This window comes from Diachasma alloeum, unplaced genomic scaffold, assembly GCF_001412515.2.
Source record: "Diachasma alloeum isolate Michigan unplaced genomic scaffold, Dall2.0 Dall_scaffold_00883, whole genome shotgun sequence".
NCBI lineage: Eukaryota > Metazoa > Arthropoda > Insecta > Hymenoptera > Braconidae > Diachasma > Diachasma alloeum.
Genome location: NW_021681004.1, coordinates 30629 through 54661, shown reverse-complemented (window position 1 = coordinate 54661; position 24033 = coordinate 30629). Strand labels below are relative to the sequence as shown.

Below are 24033 nucleotides of genomic sequence, written 5' to 3'. Positions count from 1 at the left end.
TTTTATTCAGTAAGTATAGCAATTAGCACATGAACAAGTCATTTATTGCAATATGAAAAATTAACAAAATTTGAAGCTAATAAATTGGGAGAGTTTATTGTCATCAGTTGCGTTGCTTTTTACAATTAGAATGATTATGAACAATGAATTGAAAAAAGGGATATTAAAACTGACAGGAAAAACCCCGCTACTAGCGCCACCCCGCTTGCGGCCGGGGTGGCGCTAGTAAAAGAATAAATTGGGTGAGAATATCATAGCATTGACTCACAATGGAATTTGGGAAACAATTTCCAAGGAGCTCGGAGGGGGTAGATCTGCTCGTGCACTCTTACATACGTGACAAACAGTGAGGATGGAATTCGATCAAGCCAATGAGTATTCGGCCTTAATTAGAGAGAGGCAATCGACGCAGAGGAAGACAAGCACCGGAATAGAATACATTCGATCCAGGAAAAAACTCCTTACTGGTTAGTTATTCAGAAAAGTAATATCTTTCAATCGATTGTTCCTTCTGTCCTTCACGCTACTAATATCTATGTATAATCTTTCAAACCTCTATTTTGGGTTGTTATGTCCGGAGACGTGTCAGCGTCGAAGGACACTTTTTGGGTAGAATTGTAAATTACGGGAAAATAACAACCTAGAATTTTTGATATAAAAATATGGGAAAGCTAAATTTCGAAATGAATTGTTAAGCCAGATACTTTTATATTTTGATTTATATTGAACGACGCTAGGTGTAATTTATCTCTCTTACCTTGATTTACGTTACTAATTTTGAGAATCGAAATTGGGATACTGAAAGGATGAGGAATATTTGAAGTAAGGAAATAGTCAAATGATTCCGAGACAATTTTTATGTTCAAAAGTAATCTTCTATAATTTCGACTTTGTTGATAATTACAAATGAAAAATTTACAATTTGAATCGTGTTTGAATTGTTGAATTTTGAAATTGATATTAAGTTAATATTTTATCCCTGGAAAGTCTTTTTACAAAGTCTGATAGTGGATCACCTTGGTCTTCAAAATGGTTGAAGGTTATTGATAATTGAACTTACAGTTGATGATGGTTTTAGTAGTAATCCTTATATTTCTAGTTGTGGATCCTTCAATGACACAAAGGTTTTTCTCCACCAGAATTAGAGTTTTCTCTGATCCTATTATGAATACTTCCTATTGGATCACTTTCACCCACTCGTGTACAATTTAACAAAGTTCGGAAAAGTGTTTTTAAGTGAGAATGTCCACAATCACGGTAGCCTAGTTAATTAGTCCTCTTACAATGCAAGAAACACTACTACTCTCGATTTTAGGATGCAGTATCCCTGCGCGACTTTCTTTCACTCAGCTATGAACTATGTTCAATAACTACCACTCCCGATAACCGTTTTCCAGGCGAGTTATGAGTAGCGGGGACCGAAAGAGACAGATCGATTCCGTCAGTAATTTCCACCAAGTCAAAATTAACGCTCCGACGATTGCTTCTAGACTGGCTTTTGAGTTTAATTTTTAGGGAGTGAGTCGGTTCTTGATCGATACACGATTTTGCTTTTGATTGGTGGAAATTATGGCGTGATTTTCCCACTTTTTATTCTTGGAGGGAATTGACCTGTTGGGTCAGCGGTTTTAGGCGCGCTGGATTTCGCACTGGCGATTCTTCACCTGCGGGGTGTTACTCTGTTGAAATAGCAAGTCCACTAGCCTTATGTTGGATTATGTTATTTGTTGATGCTGCACTTTTCGGGTTCTCGGTTGACGATGTGGCATTGGATAGGGAGAATAATCGGGAAATTGTGAAGGAAAGCTATTTCATAGATTTTTGGACATTACAGGGTAATAAAATACTCTCAATCGCTGTCAATTATTATAAATATCGATTAATATCATTGTTGTTATTAATATCGATTTTTAACAAAACTCGTCGCTAGATGCTTGCCACTGGTCATCGCTTGAGGGCCTTCAGTTTGGTATTTACATTTGTTTTTGTATAATTACGTTTGTGTAATATACAAAGTATTGGTTCTAGAATTAAAAAGCAATGGAAATTAAGTTAATGATATAATATTCTGGATATTAAGAGGATAGGTGGGTAAAGAACAGCAACCGAAATGCGGACAAATTTTTGCTCCACAAATTCTCTTTGTTCGTTGAATTTTGAAACATCCAAATTACCACAAAAAAATTGTTACCACCACGAAATTGTGATGAAACGAGTTGAGGGTGATCTGAAGTGAATAAATAATTTTAAATAATATTTAAAAATCCGAGGTGGTTGATAGGTCTGGGCACTGCCATCTTTAATGTCCCTTAAGGTTCAAAGAGGGGGTGCCCAAATAGATACTTTCCAACTAAGCCAACTTTTGTTTTACTATCCTGTTCTATACTGTTGAAAACTTTTAACCGAATTTTCCAAGTTTTAGCCTTGAAAGATCAATCAAGTGAAACTTTTACTGGAATATCAGAACATTTCGTCATTGAAAATTCATAGTTTTGGTGGAAAATTCATGGAAAATGTAAATTTCAGTTTAATTATTCCGTAAAAATTAAAAGAAATTAAGAAAATTTCCTCTAAGAACGTGTTTTAATTTTTCATCCCTTGAAATTTCAAGAAAATTTTTTATTCAATTTTCATGTTTATGTTCGAACTTCATGGTAAATTGAGCAATTTTTTATAACTCTTCCATTGGAAAATAAGCAAAGTTTTAAAGAAAACTTGAGATTTTATAACTTTTTTCTGGTCAATCGAGTTCAGTGTCATTTCCAGGAAAATTCAGATATTTTGTTTTAACAGTGTACATCTATTTTGGATATGGTAACTGACAGATGATTTTGTAAACTATCCCAATTTTTACAGGTCGCTCACAAGATTTCATGATGGAAATTTATTATCTAAATGCCAAACGTTACACGGATATTCGTTTAAATCCCCCGATGTAAATGATGATTTCTCGACATGCATTTATGGAAAATGCAGCTATGGCGCAACTCTTGACTGTGGAATCACAGTCAAGGAAAATGTCGTGGCCATGTGTTTCCAAGGGTTGAAGGGATCACCCGGCGAATTATGTACTCTTCGGCCAGTAAGAGGTCCTAAGCGTCTGGAATGGGGATGACAATTGTTGACAGCTTCAGCTTAAAAATTCCAAGCAGATTTGACGGGCAAAATTATGAGAAAAGGAGGGCCCCGACCATTCCAACGTTATCTGTACTCTGGCAAATGAGACATGAAATTGTCGTGAGGGAATATTTAGACTCTGATCCGATAAATGCTCTTGAAATTTTACAACAGAAGCGGGAAGCAGGCGAAATTTCATTGATTAACAGTTATCCCCTTATGCTTTGTTACTCAACCAAGTCTCAACAGGATTTGTACAAACAAGTGCTGGAAAAGGGATATTTGTCCTTGAGTATTGATAGTACTGGATCTTTATGTCACCCAATTCGCCGAGCCGATAAATCCTCTGAGGGCCCTTTATATTTGTATGCAGCAGTGATTCGTACAACTGATTTCCAAATCTCTTTAGCACAAATGATAAGTGAGACATTCTACTCGAGACATTCTCCTATGGTTGAATAGTTTTATGACAAGTTCTGGTCTGCCAATTCCTAGCGAAGTCATAATGGATGGAGCTCGTGCCCTTCAGAATGCTGCTGTTCGTGCTTTTACTTCTTTGTCATCAAGGAGTGAATACTCCAACGCTTTTCTCTCTTCAAACGAGGCAATAACGTGTTTGATTAGGACAGATGGGGCACATTTCATAAAGACCTATGTTGACATATTGAAGAAAGGAGCGCGTTGGGATGTAGCTCGCTTTTACAAAGCTGGTATTGGCAAATTGATAAGTTGTTGCGATCTGGAGAAGGCTGAGATGATTGTCCGCTATTTACTAACTTATGCATTGAGTAAAACTATGGGCCCAAGGTTTGATGACAAAGATTCAGCTGTAGATTTGACGATAAAGAGGATGGAAGCACTCTTCACCACCAGTTCTTTCAATTGTGATGAAATTTTTGATGCAGGAGATGAAGTAGAAGAAGAAAAAGGGAATGAAGAAAGTGATCAAGAGGAAACGGCACCAGCTGACAATCTACAGAATTTGGAGGAAGAAAACATAGGGCCTTCATTATGGCTGGAGTGGGCAACTCGAATAAAGCAATTGGTAGAAGAAGAGATAAAATTAACGCGAGGGAGTAAGCGTAGCTTATATTATACAGAAAAAATCACAGAGAAAATAATGGAAGATTTCAAATTGTTGCCTATGTGCAGTTGTGTTTTTCTGAACAGATTCAAGGATGGAAGGGTGCCGGCATCAAGTTCACCAATAGAGGTCGAGTTCGGCCAAATTAAAAAATTACTTCAAACAGGCGATCGAACCCCTGGCAAATTTCGTATTGATTCTTTTTGTCAGCTTCCAGTGGAGTACTATGACAACTGTATATTATTGATTAATAGCAACGCGAAGTAGTCGACAAGTTGCAAGTCAATCTCAAAATAAATTTTTTGACAGAAATGAGAGTAGTAATTTCGAGAGTAGAGCTGACAATTCTGCGAATGACCCCGCCATGGCAGGAGGAATAGATTGCGAGGATAAAAAAGCAAATGTATGTCACGAACAAAGTCTGGGAGAACAAGAATCTCTGTCCAAGCAGTCGTATCAGCCTCGAGTCCCAAGCCAACCTGTGTCCAACTCAGATGATGGGTGTCCCATCTGCGCCAACGGTGATTTACCTGGAGGAGGTCATAGATGTGTACGTATTTTGTATAAATTTAATACGGCCCTCATGATCTCTTTCGCATTGTCTTTATTTTAATTATATTAGTCATTAATATTCAAATAGATATCTAATGATTTCATACATCTAAACAAATCGAATTTATGTTCATGAGTTATCGGCTGTAATGCCCCGAGTGCGCCAAAATTGTCGAAAATTTTCCGATAGTTTTGTTGTACAGTATCGAGAGGAAGCAGTTTTATCGACTAAAATCGCAAGTGTGAAGTACGAAGTTTATCGCAAAACTTCTCGCGATTTATATGCAGGCAAACTTAAGGCAACATTTTCTGATAATTTTGGAACACGAGGGATATTCGGTTGGATAATTTTTCCGTTTGAATTTCAACCGATAGAAAACAATATTTGACGTTTATGCTGGTTAAAGCCACATTCGTATCGCAATTTCATTTGTTACAATAGAAAATATTAATTTGAAGTGAAAATTGTCGGTGCAGTTACATCCGCTCGTTGTCTAACGTTACGAATTATTCATGGTAAAGGACTCTAAATTCGACTTGTCTGGTAATCTCAAAGCTTAGTTGGATGGTACACGAATCTAAAAGATCAATTTACTGAATAGAACTTGTTGAATGTTTAAATAATCTAATTGGGGGAATTATCCTATTCATAGAACTATCTATCTATCGCTTCTACCATGAAAGTGGGAATTAACACGTTTTATCCACGAAAAATTTTATTCACAAACGCGTTTATAAAGAAAACAGAAAATTTTTGGCAACTTAAACAGTTTTTCAGGATATCCAAGTATCTCTGACAGTCTGGTACAGAACACACTATTTAACCATTTCCAATAATCAAAATTGATTAAATTGCGTAAGGAATGAAATTTGAAAAAATTGTAGATATTCAACATGATTCAATTTACATGTGTGCATAGAATTATTATTTTTTGGCTTCATAAATAGATAATTGAAATTGTTGAAACTTTCAGAAAATCGATTTCTGAGAAAATTCTAAACATTAATTCATTTTTTACGATTGTGAACAAACGATTCTTATGGTGGGAAATCCATTGTTCACAAATTATTTAATGTGTTTCTCAAGATCGGAAGGATCGCAGACAGTCACGAAATTTCATTTGACGTCAAAATTTCTGTAAAAAATGATGAGCAATGTCTATTGTAAAGCATCCTCCACCACATCAAGTGACGCCAAATACTGCATTCTGATTGGCCCTGATCCATTTATGGGAAATACGCATAATAAATTATCGTTATTTGCAAACATTTTTTCGACCATTTTTTATGAATTTTTCAATCATTTCATCAACTTCCAAAACAAAACTTTCTAATTCTTTTTTTTTGTTGGGCATTTGCTAAGTCGCCACATTAGATTTTTCATTTGTATATGACATTTCGACTTTGACGTTTGACTTCACATTTTTTTTACTTTGACCATTTTTTTCACAAATAGTTCACTTTTCCTCAAAGGCAACAGATCTCATGGATGTTTCCGCAATTTTGTCGGCTAGAATTTCGGCAATGTAAAGAACCTGTGATAATTCACTCATGATTTTTAAACTTTCAGGCAAGTGGAAAGGCCGTGCATCTGCATGATAAGTGTTCAGTGTTTGTTGGTGGAGAAGAAGGTTATGGGGGAAAAAAAATGCCACGAATGTCTACGCCGGGAAAACATGGAGAACGGCATTAACTCTTCATCGACCAGAGCTGCTGCATCTTCAGACCGACACCGTGAGTAGTTAAGTAATGCCGATTCTGGCGCAACGTTTTTGGCGTCAACCTGGTCGTTGGGGCCCAGTAGGAAGGTCAGATGAAAGTGGGTGGGTGGGTGGTTGATTAATTCGCGGGGTCGCGGTGTAATTCGCGGGTTGATTCGCGGGGTCGCGGTTTAATTCGCGGGTTGATTAATTAATTCGCGGTTTGATGAATTAATTCGCGGTTTCTCCCTCGAAGGGATGAAAGTGTTAATTAATTCGCGCGGTCGCGGTTCAATTCGCGGTTTGATTAATTAATTCGCGATTTTTCCTCTTGAAGTGATGAAAGGGTTAATTAATTTGCCGGGTCACGGTTTAATTCGCGGTTTGATTAATTAATTCGCGATTTTTCCTCTTGAAGTGATGAAAGGGTTAATTAATTTGCCGGGTCACGGTTTAATTCGCGGTTTGATTAATTAATTCGCGATTTTTTCTCTCGAAGTGATGAAAGGGTTATTTAATTCGCTGGTTAATCAATTTAATTCGCAGTTTTATGTTACAAAGGACCTTCTCGGTGACCTAGTCAATTCACCCCGCGAGGGGGTGAGTGAAGGGGTTAATCAATTCACAGGTCACGGTTTGATTCGCAGATTAATTCCGCAAATCACGGCTAAATTCGAGGATCGATTAATTAATTAATCAATTAGTATACCCGAACTTCTCAGTACACTGCCGCGAGGGGTGAAAGGGTTAACTAATTCGCTTCTGTAGAAATTATAGAAGGGGCTCCTCTTCTTCTTCAAACACTGACACCTGGCTCCACTTGACATTTTCCAGACATGTCTGAACTTGAGTTTCCCGGTGCTTTCTCGTTTGCCGCTCCCATTCGTGTGAAATTGTTGTTGATAACGATATTAATATGTAAATATTTATTTTAAAAAGAAGGGTTCAGAAGGGGAGGGATTAAGTATATCTGCAAAGGCAGAGGATCAGTCATTCAAAAACTTAGGTATCCCCACCAATTTGGCATAGTCCTCGACAAATTTTACACGTTGTAGTAGGAGGAGTTTCCAAAAAATCCCCATCTGCTGCAAACAGATAAGAATGGAAATGCATTGGAAGAAGTCCGAACGCAATCTTTTGTTTACATAGACTTTTTCGGGTTACCTGGGAACGCACGTTGTACTCACAATCCTAAGAACATGATGTTTGACAAACTGGAGCAGAGTTTTCGGACCCTTTGATGTCCTAACGCACCGCAAAGATTAAATGTTATCCTGGACATTTTTCAGATATTTTTTTTTCCCACGAACAAAAAATGTTGCTATTTTGTTAATAATTTTCCATGAGTCACATGATTCTTTTTCAACCAATCACGTAAGCTGTTACAGAGTGTATAAGCGTAGGCACATTCACATATGTATCTATATAAACAAATTTCACCTTGATTTTCCACTAGCTCTTTAGTGTCTTTATCATGAACAACATGGATCCTAACGCGTGTAAAAGATTGAGGTCATTGGAGGATGCGTATGAAATACTGAAAACAAATAAGAGACCCAGGGAAATTCAACAATGGCTTAATCACATCAGAGGACATTCGAAAGAAATTAATGCATTATTGAAGAAGAGTACGAGTCATAGTGAGAAAAGACGTTTAACTCACATGTTAGGACGACTGAAAGCGTTCTACGCAAGATTCAGAAACTTGGAAGTGATAGGAAGAGATTTAAGTGGCAATTTAGCCGATATAGTCCGATGGGAGGACTTACAAAGTGTTTTTGAGGGTCGTATGAGAACCGGTGTAATCATTAACAAGAAAGATCGAGACATACCCAAATTTTTAGATGATGCTAGACGAATGCTCTATGTACGTTTGAAAAATGCATTGAAACAAGAAGGAAGTTTGAAAGTGAATGTAGTGTTAACGTGTAAATATGAAATTAATAGAGATGAACATCTCATTGAAGAAGAAAAATATTTCAGTACGAAGAATGAAATAATTCTTGATTCAACTGATATTAGGCAGTGGTTCGATGAACACATAAGAGAAAAACTTCTTGTGAAAGCGGATGAGTTCCAGGAAAAAGACTCAGGCTGGAGATTAGTTGACGTCATTAATTTAGAAGTGAACATAAATAAATATAATCGCGCGGAGGATCCAGCTTCGTTGAACTCCCTGAATGGATTAAAAAGAAACATGCTGTCGTGAACGTTCAAAATAAAGACGATGCCTACTGCTTCTTATGGTCCATTATGGCCGCTCACTGTAACGTTCAAGACAAAAAACGACCTAACTCATACCCAACTTTCAGCACTGTTATGAAAATATTTGGTAATTTCAAATACCCCATGGCATTAGAAGACATTCCCAAGTTCGAGAAACTGAATGAATTGTCGATTAATGTATATGGAATCGACAGTGACGAAGAATCAGAGAACAAATGGATTGTGCCCCTTGATTAGAGCAAAAATTTTCCAGCCACACTGCAAGAGGAAGAAAGAACAATTCGCCTTCTCATGATTGAAAAAGACGACATCCTCGATGGTGAACAGGAAAGAATTCATCACTATACATGGATCTCGAATTTGTCTCGTTTAGTTGGTGCACAAATTTCAAAAGTTAAACGTAAAACACTCATATGTGACAGGTGTTTGTGTCACTTTTTCAAAAAAGAGGCCTACACTAATCATAGGGTAGATTGTGTATCGATCAATAAGTGTCGAATGATTTTTCCGCATCGTGGTGAAAAATATTTAAAATTTCAAAATTTCAAAAATCAACTGACTGTTCCATTTGTTGTATACGCTGATACTGAGTGTTTATTGGAAAAAGTGTCCGATGACAATGATGTAAATACCAAAATATACCAAAATCATGTACCATTCAGTGTTGCATTTTATGTGAAATGTAGCTATGATAACTCAAAATCGGAACTCTCTATTTATCGTGGAAAAGACTGTGTAGAGTGGTTTATTGAGCAGCTACGTATTTTAGCTATAAAAGTTGATGCTGAATTACAGAGAAATGAGCCCATGAACTTGACTTTCGAGATGGAGCGAGCCTATAATGCAGCTAAAACATGTCATATTTGTGGCAGGGCATTCACCGAAAAAGCAGTGAAACATCGGGACCATTACCACTTCACGGGAAAATATCGCGGAGCAGCTCATCCCGGTTGCTGCCATGGCAGCCATGGGTCCATGGGTGTAACGTGAATTACACAGAATCGTGTGTAATCCCTGTGGTTTTCCACAATTTGTCAGGTTATGACTCGCGTTTTTTCATTAAGTCCCTTGCGAGACAATTCGAGGGCTCTGTGACATTACTCCCAATTACTAAAGAGAAATACATTTCTTTTACAAAATCAGTCGAATCAACAAGAGTCCACTTGAGATTCATTGACTCATTTCGTTTTATGGCAAGCAGTATCGATAAACTTTCTTCATATTTAGAAGATGAAAAAAAAATAATCACAGCCAGTCATTACCCTCAAAAACGACAATTCGAACTGGTTGTACGCAAAGGAGTTTTCCCATACGAATACTTGGATACATGGGAGAAATTAAGTGTACAACAATTACCACGGAAAGAAGAGTTTTATTCTCAACTGAATGATGAGCACATATCCGATAAAGATTACAACCATGCATGTGATGTGTGGAGAAATTTCAGCATCAGAACACTCGGTGAATATGCGGATTTATATCTGAAAACCGACGTATTGTTGCTAGCAGATATTTTCGAAAATTTTCGAGAGAGTTGTTTCACCGCTTACAACTTAGATTCTCTTCATTATTATACAACACCAGGACTGGCTTTTGATGCAATGTTAAAAATCACTGGAGTTCAATTGGAATTATTTCAAGACCCTGAAATGTTCCTTTTCATTGAGAAAGACATTAGAGGAGAACTGTCGCAGTGTTCAAACCGATACGGAAGGGCAAATAACCCCTACATGAGTGCTAATGAGTATAACCCAGAGGAAGAGAAATCATATTTGATGTATCTAGATGTGAATAACTTATATGGAGCAGCAATGAGTCATCATTTGCCGAGTGGGAATTTCTGTTGGATGGAAGATTGGTCATCCCTCAACATCCTGAACATTCCAGATGACTCAGAGACTGGATACATCCTGGAGGTTGATCTGGAATACCCGCAGGAATTGCATGAAGAGCATAAAGATTTACCATTGTGCCCGGAACACATAATCCCTCCAAACGGTCAGNACCAAAATTATTGACCACGTTGAACTCCAAAAAAAATTATGTCATTCATTATAAAAATCTCAAACAATATTGTAGTTTGGGCTTAAAAATCACTAAAATTGATAGATTCTTGAAGTTTTCTCAAAACTCGTGGTTAAAAAATTATATTGATTTAAATACTAATTATCGAAAAAATTCTCAGAATGACTTTGAAAAAAATTTTTATAAATTGATGAATAACGCGGTTTTCGGAAAAACAATGGAAAATGTCAGGAAACATCATGATGTGAAACTCGTATCAAGATGGGATGGACGATGGGGTGCTGAGAGTTGGATATCGAAACCCAACTTTCATATTAGTATTATTTTCGATAAGCATTTGCTAATAATCCAAATGAGCCGAACGAAAATTAAATTTAATAAACCAATATACGTAGGCTTTAGTATTCTAGATATTTTTAAAACATATATTTATGATTTTCACCATAATTATGTGAAGAAACTTTCAAGGATAGGGCAAAACTAGTGTACACAGACACGGATAGTCTTATTTATCATTTCAGAGTAGAGGATATTTATGAAATTATGAAAAATGGTATTGATAACTTCGACACTTCTGATTATCCAATAAATAATGTATATAATATACCTCTAAAGAATAAGAAAAAATTAGGTGTAATGAAAGACGAAAATCATGGCAAGATTATGACTGAGTTCGTGGGGCTCCGAGCAAAAATGTATAGTTTTAAAGTGTCTGGTGAAGATCGAGAAAAATCGCGGGCCAAAGGAGTGAAAAAATCACCGTTGAAGCGTATCACATTTGACCACTATAAAACCTGCTTGGACCAGCATAAAAATGTTCGGATGTCGCAAAATATAATCAGATCCTTCAAACATGATTTGTTCACAATTAATCAAACAAAACTAGCTCTAAGTTGGCATGATGATAAGCGCATTCTTCTGCCAAACACAACATGTACTTTGCCTTACGGATTTAAAAACAATGATATTGTAAATAACTTGTAAAGGAGAAAGGGTGAGAAAATGAAAAACAAATTTTTTTCGAAAAAATATTTCTTTATTCAATAAAAATTCCTCATACATGTATCTCCTTAATCCACCCAACGATTACACTACCGGTTCCATCTTCTTTTGTTACTGGAAAAAATAAGAGTGCAACAAGCCTAGTAACGAGTATGGGAATAGTGCTGTTGCTAAAATATTATAGCAACGGATGATTGCTCATCTCTTTTACAATACTGTAGGAGATATTCAACGTATTTTTGCACCATCTGAGTAACATTGAGATTTCTAGCAGTCATATATTTTGCTGATATTTCTACAAATGGCTGATATCCAATCATCGTTGCATATGATGTATAAGCCTCACATCCTGTCTTGACTTGAAGAATACCTGTGCCTGAGATATTCATTCCATCTCTCCACTCTCCTCCACATGAAAAATTCACCTCCTNGTTGAATGTACGCTGACCCTTGGCGGTTGCCGAACACTTGAGCCGTAGGATATGGATACATTTTGTACAATTCCTATGTCTTTGAGTTTAACAGTAGGATTTTCAATATTACATCTAATTTCCCATCATCAAATCCAATCTTCACCTTCAATTTTTCTAGTAAATCATCGGAACGTGGTTGTTCAATCGAGAGAGGGAAAACCAATGGCTGATCCTGTCTCATTGCAATGAAATAATTATTGACAACACTTTCCAGTTTTGTATAAGTGAATAATTCAAAATGAATGACTTCTACGTTTGCAGAATGTATGGGATCAATTATCGTTTCCAGAAAATACATGTACAGATCCAGCTCGATTTTCAAACTTTTCGTCCAATATCGGGTGCTATTGAGCATTCGATGATGAAGCAATGATGGGAATTTGCCCTCTTTTCGTGGCTCTTCAATTACTTTGACGGCCTTTAATAAATCTTCGACACAGGTTTCATTTTCATTTCTCAATTGATCCAANGTTTGCAGAATGTATGGGATCAATTATCGTTTCCAGAAAATACATGTACAGATCCAGCTCGATTTTCAAACTTTTCGTCCAATATCGGGTGCTATTGAGCATTCGATGATGAAGCAATGATGGGAATTTGCCCTCTTTTCGTGGCTCTTCAATTACTTTGACGGCCTTTAATAAATCTTCGACACAGGTTTCATTTTCATTTCTCAATTGATCCAACTGATCATGTAGGTGATGTAATCCTATTTGAGCCATATGCCTGTGACAATCATTGATCGTTCGATTCAATATTTCCTCAGAGTTGAGTTGGATTTCATTCAATGATCCGAAAAGAGTTTCTGTGATAATTCCAACATATCCAGAAGGTAGACATTTACTCTCCTCAGACACTGATTGATTCATGAAAAACAGTAATTGGTCCATGTATTTTTCTTCTTTCTGAACCCACCGCAACCGATTTTCACCACAAAGTACTTTCACGCATGTAATAGCCTCTGCATAATATTTACATGCATGATTCATATATTCTAGTTCATCTCGTGTGACGACTGGCCTTTGAGGAATTATTGTCTTCTAGTCAATGTGTGTTGCTAGCTTCCACTCAGCTGTCCATTCATAATGCAACCCATTGGACGTTGGAAAACCATATTTACATAATCCATAGAGTGACAGAATGATGCTATCAGTAGTTGAAGTGATAAAACTGTGGCCATTATATTGTCTTGTCCAAAGAATCCAGTCCGCTGGTAATGTTACGATTAGCCTGATGGTTCATATTGGAATTCCCCCCATCAAGATTTTCTTCATCGATCCAACCATTAGAAGTGTTTTTGAACCCCAAACTTTTGATAGATCGCCCATTACCAGTTTCCTCTCACAAGGTGACATTTAAATATTTTGACTATTATTGACGCCTCCTCACAAACACCGTCACGAATCGATTAATTTTGATTAACTTGGCCCCAAAAACTCGGCCCCAAAAACTCGGTCCCAAAACTCGGCCCCAAAACTCGGCCCCAAAAACTCGGCCCCAAAAACTCGGTCCCAAAACTCGGTCCCAAAACTCGGCCCCAAAAACTCGGCCCCAAAAACTCGGCTCCAAAGGACGACTCTGAATCTGTTCTCCCGGTAACTCATTTTCATCTAGTCCACAAAATCCACAAAATCTTGGCTCCAAACCGTCGTCTCCAAGAGTGTGACCTCAACCCCCACCCCTCGAAGAAAAAACTCGGCCCCAAATATCGATGTCGACTGGTCCATAAGTTCAGTGTAACGTCAACAACTGCATGAGTTGTATCGCAACAAATGAACATGACTGTGAAATTTACACACAGCCAACGTAATGGTCTACTGCTTATTCACCAAGGGTACCCCTTGTCTATACATCGCGAAAAAGAAGGCAAAATCATATGGAGGTGCCGCAACAAATTTTGCTCCGCAAGGGTGCATACTGATTGTAAGCTTCCCTCAGGGAAAATTCTCAAAGAGACACATCATAACGACAAACATAACAGCCAAGGGATGAGAGCGCGAAATGTTCAAAATAAAACACAAAAAATTGAAGAAAGTTATCATAATGATTTTTCACGTAGTTGGAAATTTGTCAATGAATTACTCCCATCTAATTCGTACATACACGCCTCAGAAAGACATTCCTCCGGTAGGAATCCCAATCAGGCTAAGCAACATATGAAACCATTTGGGATCAGTAACCAACATATCACCATACCTCTGGTCACGGACGAATCACCTGACCAGTGGCAAATTTCACATCAGATTTCCGTCGCAAGAGAATCGATCAAACACAAACACAAAATGTTGAAATTGAGTAAAGAGCCTGTTGATAATACTGTGAATGATATTGAAAGCCATGCTTCTGCACTTGAAGGCCTGTCCCGAAAAACCCAGAATGAAAATGTGATCAACAATAGTAACATTGTAGCCTATAAAAATTCTGAACCTGCAACCAGTATGCATCCAATCATTCATAAATCACGTGATGGTATTCGATATGAGAAACGCGAACAATATAATAAATATATTGTAAATGTGGTTCGACCCAAAAACAATGACAAAGCAACTGGACAGGTGATTCGTCCGTGACCAGAGGTATGGTGATATGTTGGTTACTGAACCCAAATGGTTTCATATGTTGCCTAGCCTGATTGGGATTCCTACCGAAGGAATGTCTTTCTGATGCGTGTATATGCGAATTAGATGGGTGTAGTTCATTGACAAATTTCCAACTACGTGAAAAATCATTATGATAACTTTCTTCAATTTTTTGTGTTTTATTTTGAACATTTCGCGCTCTCGTCCCTTGGCTGTTATGTTTGTCGTTATGATGTGTCTCTTTGAGAATTTTCCCTGAGGGAAGCTTACAATCAGTATGCACCCTTGCGGAGCAAAATTTGTTGCGGCACCTCCATATGATTTTGCCTTCTTTTTCGCGATGTATAGACAAGGAGTGCCCTTGGTGAATAAGCACCAGACCATTACGTTGGCTGTGTGTAAATTTCAAAGTCATGTTTATTTGTTGCGATACAACTCATGCAGTTGTTGAGGTTACACTGAACTTATGGACCAGTCGACATCGATATTTGGGGCCGAGTTTTTTCTTCGAGGGGTGGGGGTTGAGGTCACACTCTTGCAGACGACGGTTTGGAGCCAAGATTTTGTGAATTTTGTGGACGAGATGAAAATGAGTTACCGGGAGATCAGTTTTAGAGTCATTTTATCAGTTTTAGAGTCAAGCTTTGGAGCCGAGTTTTTGGGGCCGAGTTCTTGGGGCCGAGTTTTGGGACCGAGTTTTTGGGGCCGAGTTTTTGGGGCTGAGTTTTTGGGGCCGAGTTTTGGGACCGAGTTTTGGGANAGTATCAAACTGAGTTCCACCTTTGCGTCATATTGGAAGCAAACAGAAAAGGGCTGGCTATACTCAGTGCCCGAGAGAGAGGAGGTGAATTTTTCATGTGGAGGAGAGTGGAGAGATGGAATGAATATCTCAGGCACAGGTATTCTTCAAGTCAAGACAGGATGTGAGGCTTACACACCATATGCAACGATGATTGGATATCAGCCATTTGTAGAAATATCAGCAAAATATATCACTGCTAGATATCTCAATGTTACTCAGATGGTGCAAAAATACGTTGAATATCTCCTACAGTATTATGTACAACTAGATAAGTCCTTATATGAGTGTAAAAAAGATGAGCAATCATCCGTTGCTATATTTTTTTAGCAACAGCACTATTCCCATATTCGTTATTAGGCTTGTTGCACTATTATCCNGGGGCCGAGTTTTGGGACCGAGTTTTTGGGGCCGAGTTTTTGGGGCTGAGTTTTTGGGGCCGAGTTTTGGGACCGAGTTTTGGGACCGAGTTTTTGGGGCCAAGTTAATCAAAATTAATCGATTCGTGACGGTGTTTGTGAGGAGGCGTCATTAATAGTCAAAATATTTCAATGTCACTTTGTGAGAGGAAACTGGTAATGGGCCNCAAAAGAAGATGGAACCGGTAGTATAATCGTTGGGTGGATTAAGGAGACACATCAATGAGGAATTTTTATTGAATAAAGAAATATTTTTTCGAAAAAAATTCTTTTTTTATTTTCTCACCCTTTCTCCTTCACAAGTTATTTACAATATCATTGTTTTCAAATCCGTAAGGCAAAGTATATGTTGTGTTTGGCAGAAGAATGCGCTTATCATCATGCCAACTTAGAGCTAGTTTTGTTTGATTAATTGTGAACACATCATCTTTNCAAAAGTTTGGAGTTCAAAAACACTTCTAATGGTTGGATCGATGAAGAAAATCTTGATGGGGGAATTCCAATATGAACCATCAGGCTAATCGTAATTTTACCAGCGGAGTGGATTCTTTGGACAAAACAATATAATGGCCGCAATTTTATGACTCCAACTACTTATAGCATCATTCCGTCGNATACATTTTTGCTCGGAGCCCCACGAACTCAGTCATAATCTTGCCATGATCTTCGTCTTTCATTACACCTAATTTTTTCTTATTCTTTAGAGGTATATTACATACATTATTTATTGGATAATCAGAAGTGTCGAANAGTAAATGTCTACCTTCTGGATATGTTGGAATTATCACAGAAACTCTTTTCGGATCATTGAATGAAATCCAACTCAACTCTGAGGAAATATTGAATCGAACGATCAATGATTGTCACAGGCATATGGCTCAAATAGGATTACATCGCCTACATGATCAATTGAGAAATAAAAATGAAACCTGTGTCGAAGATTTTTTTAAAGCCGTCAAATTAATTGAGGAGCCAGAAAAAGAGGGCAAATTCCCATCATTGCTTCATCATCGAATGCTCAATAGCATCCGATATTGGGCGAAACGTTTGCAAATCGAGCTGGATATGCACATGTATTTTCTGGGAACGATAATTGATCCCATACATTCTGCAAACGTAGAAGTCATTCATTTTGAATTATTCACTTATACAAAACTGGAAAGTGTTGTCAATAATAATTTCATTGCAATGAGACAGGATCAGTCATTGGTTTTCCCTCTCTAAAGTTAAAGTTAAAGACATAGGAATTGTACGAAATGTATCCATATCCTACGGCTCAAGTGTTCGGCAACCGCCAAGGGTCAGCGTACATTCAACCTCGGGGCGACTACCTGCTGCTTAGCTAATATCATCATACCTTGGCACACTCTAAAGAGATTGCCGAATGCTTGACCACAAATGATTATCAGTATATTTGCCAACTAAAGTAGCCATTCTATGACGCTACTTCTCAACCAATTTAGCAGGGTGCAATGTTTATGACCAGCAGACAAATGTCACCACTTGCTAATTGTAGTATCAAACTGAGTTCCACCTTTGCGTCATATTGGAAGCAAACAGAAAAGGGCTGGCTATACTCAGTGCCCGAGAGAGAGGAGGTGAATTTTTCATGTGGAGGAGAGTGGAGAGATGGAATGAATATCTCAGGCACAGGTATTCTTCAAGTCAAGACAGGATGTGAGGCTTACACACCATATGCAACGATGATTGGATATCAGCCATTTGTAGAAATATCAGCAAAATATATCACTGCTAGATATCTCAATGTTACTCAGATGGTGCAAAAATACGTTGAATATCTCCTACAGTATTATGTACAATTAGATAAGTCCTTATATGAGTGTAAAAAAGATGAGCAATCATCCGTTGCTATATTTTTTTAGCAACAGCACTATTCCCATATTCGTTATTAGGCTTGTTGCACTATTATCCAGTAACAAAAGAAGATGGAACCGGTAGTATAATCGTTGGGTGGATTAAGGAGACACATCAATGAGGAATTTTTATTGAATAAAGAAATATTTTTTCGAAAAAAATTCTTTTTTTATTTTCTCACCCTTTCTCCTTCACAAGTTATTTACAATATCATTGTTTTCAAATCCGTAAGGCAAAGTATATGTTGTGTTTGGCAGAAGAATGCGCTTATCATCATGCCAACTTAGAGCTAGTTTTGTTTGATTAATTGTGAACACATCATCTTTGAAGGATCTGATTATATTTTGCGACATCCGAACATTTTTATGCTGGTCCAAGCAGGTTTTATAGTGGTCAAATGTGATACGCTTCAACGGTGATTTTTTCACTCCTTTGGCCCGCGATTTTTCTCGATCTTCACCAGACACTTTAAAACTATACATTTTTGCTCGGAGCCCCACGAACTCAGTCATAATCTTGCCATGATCTTCGTCTTTCATTACACCTAATTTTTTCTTATTCTTTAGAGGTATATTACATACATTATTTATTGGATAATCAGAAGTGTCGAAGTTATCAATATCATTTTTCATAATTTCATAAATATCCTCTACTCTGAAATGATAAATAAGACTATCCGTATCTGTGTACAATAGTTTTGCCCTATCCTTGAAAGTTTCTTCACATAATTAAGGTGAAAATTATAAATATATGTTTTAAAAATATCTAGAATCCTAAAGCCTACGTATATTGGTTTATTAAATTTAATTCTAATCATCTCATTTGGATTATTACCAAATCCTTATCGAAAATAATACTACTATGAAAGTTGGGTTTCGATATCCAACTCTCAGCACCCCATCGTCCATCCCATCTTGATTCGAGTTTCACATCACGATGTTTCCTGACATTATCCATTGTTTTTCCGAAAACCGCGTTATTCATCAATATATAAAAAAATTTTCGNAACTGGAAAGTGTTGTCAATAATAATTTCATTGCAATGAGACAGGATCAGTCATTGGTTTTCCCTCTCTAAAGTTAAAGTTAAAGACATAGGAATTGTACGNAAGCCCAAACTACAATATTGTTTGAGATTTTTATAATGAATGACATAATTTTTTTTGGAGTTCAACGTGGTCAATAATTTTGGTAACTTTGCCTGACCGTTTGGAGAGATTATGTGTTCCGGGCACAATGGTATACGTTTATGCTCTTGATGGAATTCTTGTGGGTACTCCAGGTCAACCTCCAGGATGTATCCAGTCTCTGATTCATCTGGAATGTTCAGGATGTTGAGGGATGACCAATCTTCCATCCAACAAAAATTTCCACCCANTCAGCGTACATTCAACCTCGGGGCGACTACCTGCTGCTTAGCTAATATCATCATACCTTGGCACACTCTAAAGAGATTGCCGAATGCTTGACCACAAATGATTATCAGTATATTTGCCAACTAAAGTAGCCATTCTATGACGCTACTTCTCAACCAATTTAGCAGGGTGCAATGTTTATGACCAGCAGACAAATGTCACCACTTGCTAATTGTAGTATCAAACTGAGTTCCACCTTTGCGTCATATTGGAAGCAAACAGAAAAGGGCTGGCTATACTCAGTGCCCGAGAGAGAGGAGGTGAATTTTTCATGTGGAGGAGAGTGGAGAGATGGAATGAATATCTCAGGCACAGGTATTCTTCAAGTCAAGACAGGATGTGAGGCTTACACACCATATGCAACGATGATTGGATATCAGCCATTTGTAGAAATATCAGCAAAATATATCACTGCTAGATATCTCAATGTTACTCAGATGGTGCAAAAATACGTTGAATATCTCCTACAGTATTATGTACAATTAGATAAGTCCTTATATGAGTGTAAAAAAGATGAGCAATCATCCGTTGCTATATTTTTTTAGCAACAGCACTATTCCCATATTCGTTATTAGGCTTGTTGCACTATTATCCAGTAACAAAAGAAGATGGAACCGGTAGTATAATCGTTGGGTGGATTAAGGAGACACATCAATGAGGAATTTTTATTGAATAAAGAAATATTTTTTCGAAAAAAATTCTTTTTTTATTTTCTCACCCTTTCTCCTTCACAAGTTNAAATGATGACTCATTGCTGCTCCATATAAGTTATTCACATCTAGATACATCAAATATGATTTCTCTTCCTCTGGGTTATACTCATTAGAACCCATGTAGGGGTTATTTGCCCTTCCGTATCGGTTTGAACACTGCGACAGTTCTCCTCTAATGCCTTTCTCAATGAAAAGGAACATTTCAGGGTCTTGAAATAATTCCAATTGAACTCCAGTGATTTTTAACATTGCATCAAAAGCCAGTCCTGGTTTTGTATAATAATGAAGAGGATCTAAGTTGTAAGCGGTGAAACAACTCTCTCGAAAATTTTCGAAAATATCTGCTAGCAACAATACGTCGGTTTTCAGATATAAATCCGCATATTCACCGAGTGTTCTGATACTGAAATTTCTCCACACATCACATGCATGGTTGTAATGTTTATCGGATATGTACTCATCATTCAGTCGAGAATAAAACTCTTCTTTCCGTGGTAATTGTTGTACACTTAATTTTTCCCAGGTATCCAATTATTCGTATGGGAAAACTCCTTTGCGTACAACCAGTTCGAATTGTCGTTTTTGAGGGTAATGACGGGCTGTGATTTTTTTTTTTCATCTTCTAAATATGAAGAAAGTTTATCGATACTGCTTAGTATAAAACGATATGAGTCAATTAATCTCAAGTGGACTCCTGTTGATTCAACTGATTTCGTAAAAAAAAAAGTATTTCTCTTTGTTAATTGGGAGTATTGTCACAGAGCCCTCGAATTGTCTCGCAAGGGACTCAATCAAAAAGTGCGAGTCATAACCTGACAAATTGTGGAAAACTACAGGGATTACACATGATTCTGTGTAATTCAGGTTACAACCGGGATGAGCTGCTCCGCGATTTTTTTCCGTGAAGTGGTAATGGTCCCGATGTTTCACTACTTTTTCGGTGAATGCCCTGCCACAAATATGACATGTTTTAGCTGCATTATAGGCTCGCTCCATCTCGAAAGTCAAGTTCATAGGCTCATTTCTCTGTAATTCAGCATCAATTTTTATAGCTAAAATACGTAGCTGCTCAATAAACCACTCTACACAGTCTTTTCCACGATAAATAGAGAGTTCCGATTTTGAGTTATCATAGCTACATTTCACATAAAATGCAACACTGAATGGTACACGATTTTGGTATATTTTGGTATTTACGTCATTGTCATCGGACACTTTTTCCAATAAACGCTCAGTATCAGCGTATACAACAAATGGAATAGTCAGTTGATTTTTGAAATTTTGAAATTTTGAATATTTTTCATCACGATGAGGAAAAATCATTCGACACTTATTGATTGATACACAATCAACCCTGTGATTAGTGTAGGCCTCTTTTTTTGAAAAAGTGACACGAACATCTGTCGCATATGAGTGTTTTACGTTTAACTTTTGAAATTTGGGTACCAACTAAACGAGACAAATTCGAGATCCATGTATAGTGATGAACTCTTTCCTGTTCACCATCGTGAATTGTTCTTTCTTCCTCTTGCAGTGTGGCTGGAAAATTTTTGCTCAAATAAAGGGGCACAATCCATTTTTTCGCTGATTCTTCGTCACTGTCGATTCCATATACATTAATCGACAATTCATTCATTTTCTCGAACTTGGGAATGTCTTTTAATGCCATGGGGTATTTGAAATTACCAAATCTTTTCATAACAGTGCTGAAAGCTGGGTATGAGTTAGGTCGTTTCTTGTCTTGAACGTTACAGCGAGCGGCCATAATGGACCATAAGAAGCAGTAGGCATCGTCTTTATTTTAAACGTTCACGACAACATGTTTCACTATGACTCGCACTCTTCTTCAATAATGCATTCATTTATTTCGAATGTCCTCTGATGTGATTAAGCCATTGTTGAATTTCCCTGGGTCTCTTATTTGTTTTCAGTATTTCATACGCATCCTCCAATGACCTCAATAATCTTTTACACGCGTTAGGATCCATGTTGTTCATGATAAAGACACTAAAGAGCTGGTGGAAAATCAAGGTGAAATTTGTTTATATAGATACATATATGAATGTGCCTACGCTTGTACACTCTGTAACATCTTACGTGATTGGTTGAAAAAGAATCATGTGACTCATGGAAAATTATTAACAAAATAGCAACATTTTTTGTTCGTGGGAAAAAAAAATATCTGAAAAATGTCCAGGATAACATTTAATCTTTGCGGTGCGTTAGGACATCAAAGGGTCCGAAAACTCTGCTCCAGTTTGTCAAACATCATGTTCTTAGGGTTGTGAGTACAACGTGCGTTCCCAGGTAACCCGAAAAAGTCTATGTAAACAAAAGATTGCGTTCGTACTTCTTCCAATGCATTTCCATTCTTATCAGTTTGCAGCAGATGGAGATTTTTCGGAAACTCCTCCTACTACGACGTGTAAAATTTGTCGAGGACTATGCCAAATTGGTGGGGGTACCTAAGTTTTTGAATGACCGATCCTCTGCCTTTGCAGATATACTTACTCCCTCCCCTTCTGAAGCCTTCTTTTCACAATAAATATTCACATATTGATATCGTTATCAACAACAATTTCACACGAATGGAGGCGGCAAACGAGAAAGAACCGGAAAACTCAGGTTCAGACATGTCTGGAAAATGTCAAGTGGAGCCAGGTGTCAATGTTTGAAGAAGAAGAAGAGGAGCCCCTTCTATGATTTCTACAGCAGCGAATTAGTCAACCCTTTCACCCCTCGCGGTAGTGTACTGAGAAGTTCGGGTATACTAGTTGATTAATTAATTAATCGATCCTCGAATTTAGCCGTGATTTGCGGAATTAATCTGCGAATCAAACCGCGACCTGCGAATTAATTAACCCCTTCACTCTCCCCCTCGCGGGGTGGATTGACTAGGTCACCGAGAAGGTCCTTTGTAACGCAAAATCGCGAATTAAATTGATTAACCAAGCAATTAAATAACCCTTTCATAACTTTGAGGGAAAAAATCGCGAATTAATTAATCAAACCGCGAATTAAACCGTGACCCGACAAATTAATCAACCCTTTCATCACTTCGAGGGGAAAAACCGCGAATTAATTAATCAAACCGCGAATTAAACCGCGACCGCGCGAATTAATCAACACTATCATCACTTCGAGGGCAAAACCGCGAATTAATTAATCAAACCGCGAATTAAACCGCGAATTAAACCGCGACCCCGCGAATCAAACCGCGAATTAAACCGTGACCTCGCAAATTAATCAACCACCTACCCACCCACTTTCATCTGACCCCCCTACTGGGCCCAACGACCAGGTCGACGCCAAAAACATTGCGCCAGAATCAGCATTACTCAACTACTACGGTGGATATTATTTTCGTTCCACCCATAAACCTAATTCCTTTGATCCTCAAAAATCTGTAGATACACTACCTTTGTTACGGCATGGAGATGATCTAGAGCTCCAAGGCATTGCGAAAGACGGGAACAAGTATACTCTCAAATCAACGCATGCATTTGGCGCACTTTTTCATCTCGTCTTATACACTGCATTTGATTCATCGGATTTTCGAGAAGGGTCTCTTACAAGTTACGCGGGACACAATGAATTGCTGGGTTTGGTCAAAAAACTGATGACGACGAAAAAGATTCATACGAGAATGTACATCGATAGGTGCACTATTCTTCTATATATATGTATCTTTATTGATTCCCCTGAGGGTTACAAGGACTTCCGTTTCTTATATCTATAATACGCTCCTGCTACATAATCTTCCTCCATTTTCCTCACTCACTAACTTATCCTACTTCTTATTTTCTTACTTAAACTATTTACAATTATTTATAGCTTATACTTTACTTCGTACTCGAGATCCATACCTGAGACAGTTACACAGTGAGTCACAAGGGGACAAGTGAGAGGGACCCCCGTTTCCCGTCTCCATATGAGCTGCCTTCACATGCTGATTCTACTTTCCTCCCTTGCCCTCGAACGAAACGAAGCTGCCCCTCACCCCTCTCACCTTCTCTCCTTTCCCCTCCCTCCTCCCCCTTCTTTTCCCTCCCGCC

General features: G+C 37.8%; 1 protein-coding gene across 1 annotated transcript; it reads left to right on the top strand.

The window, feature by feature from the left end:
* The first annotated feature begins 4602 nt into the window (after positions 1-4602).
* On the top strand, positions 4603-23717 carry LOC107045175. Its single transcript, XM_015267335.1, has 3 exons — positions 4603-4751; positions 6324-6487; positions 23389-23717. Exons 1-3 carry the CDS (start codon positions 4603-4605, stop codon positions 23715-23717), a joined length of 642 nt encoding a protein of 213 aa, XP_015122821.1.
* The last annotated feature ends 316 nt before the right edge of the window (positions 23718-24033 follow it).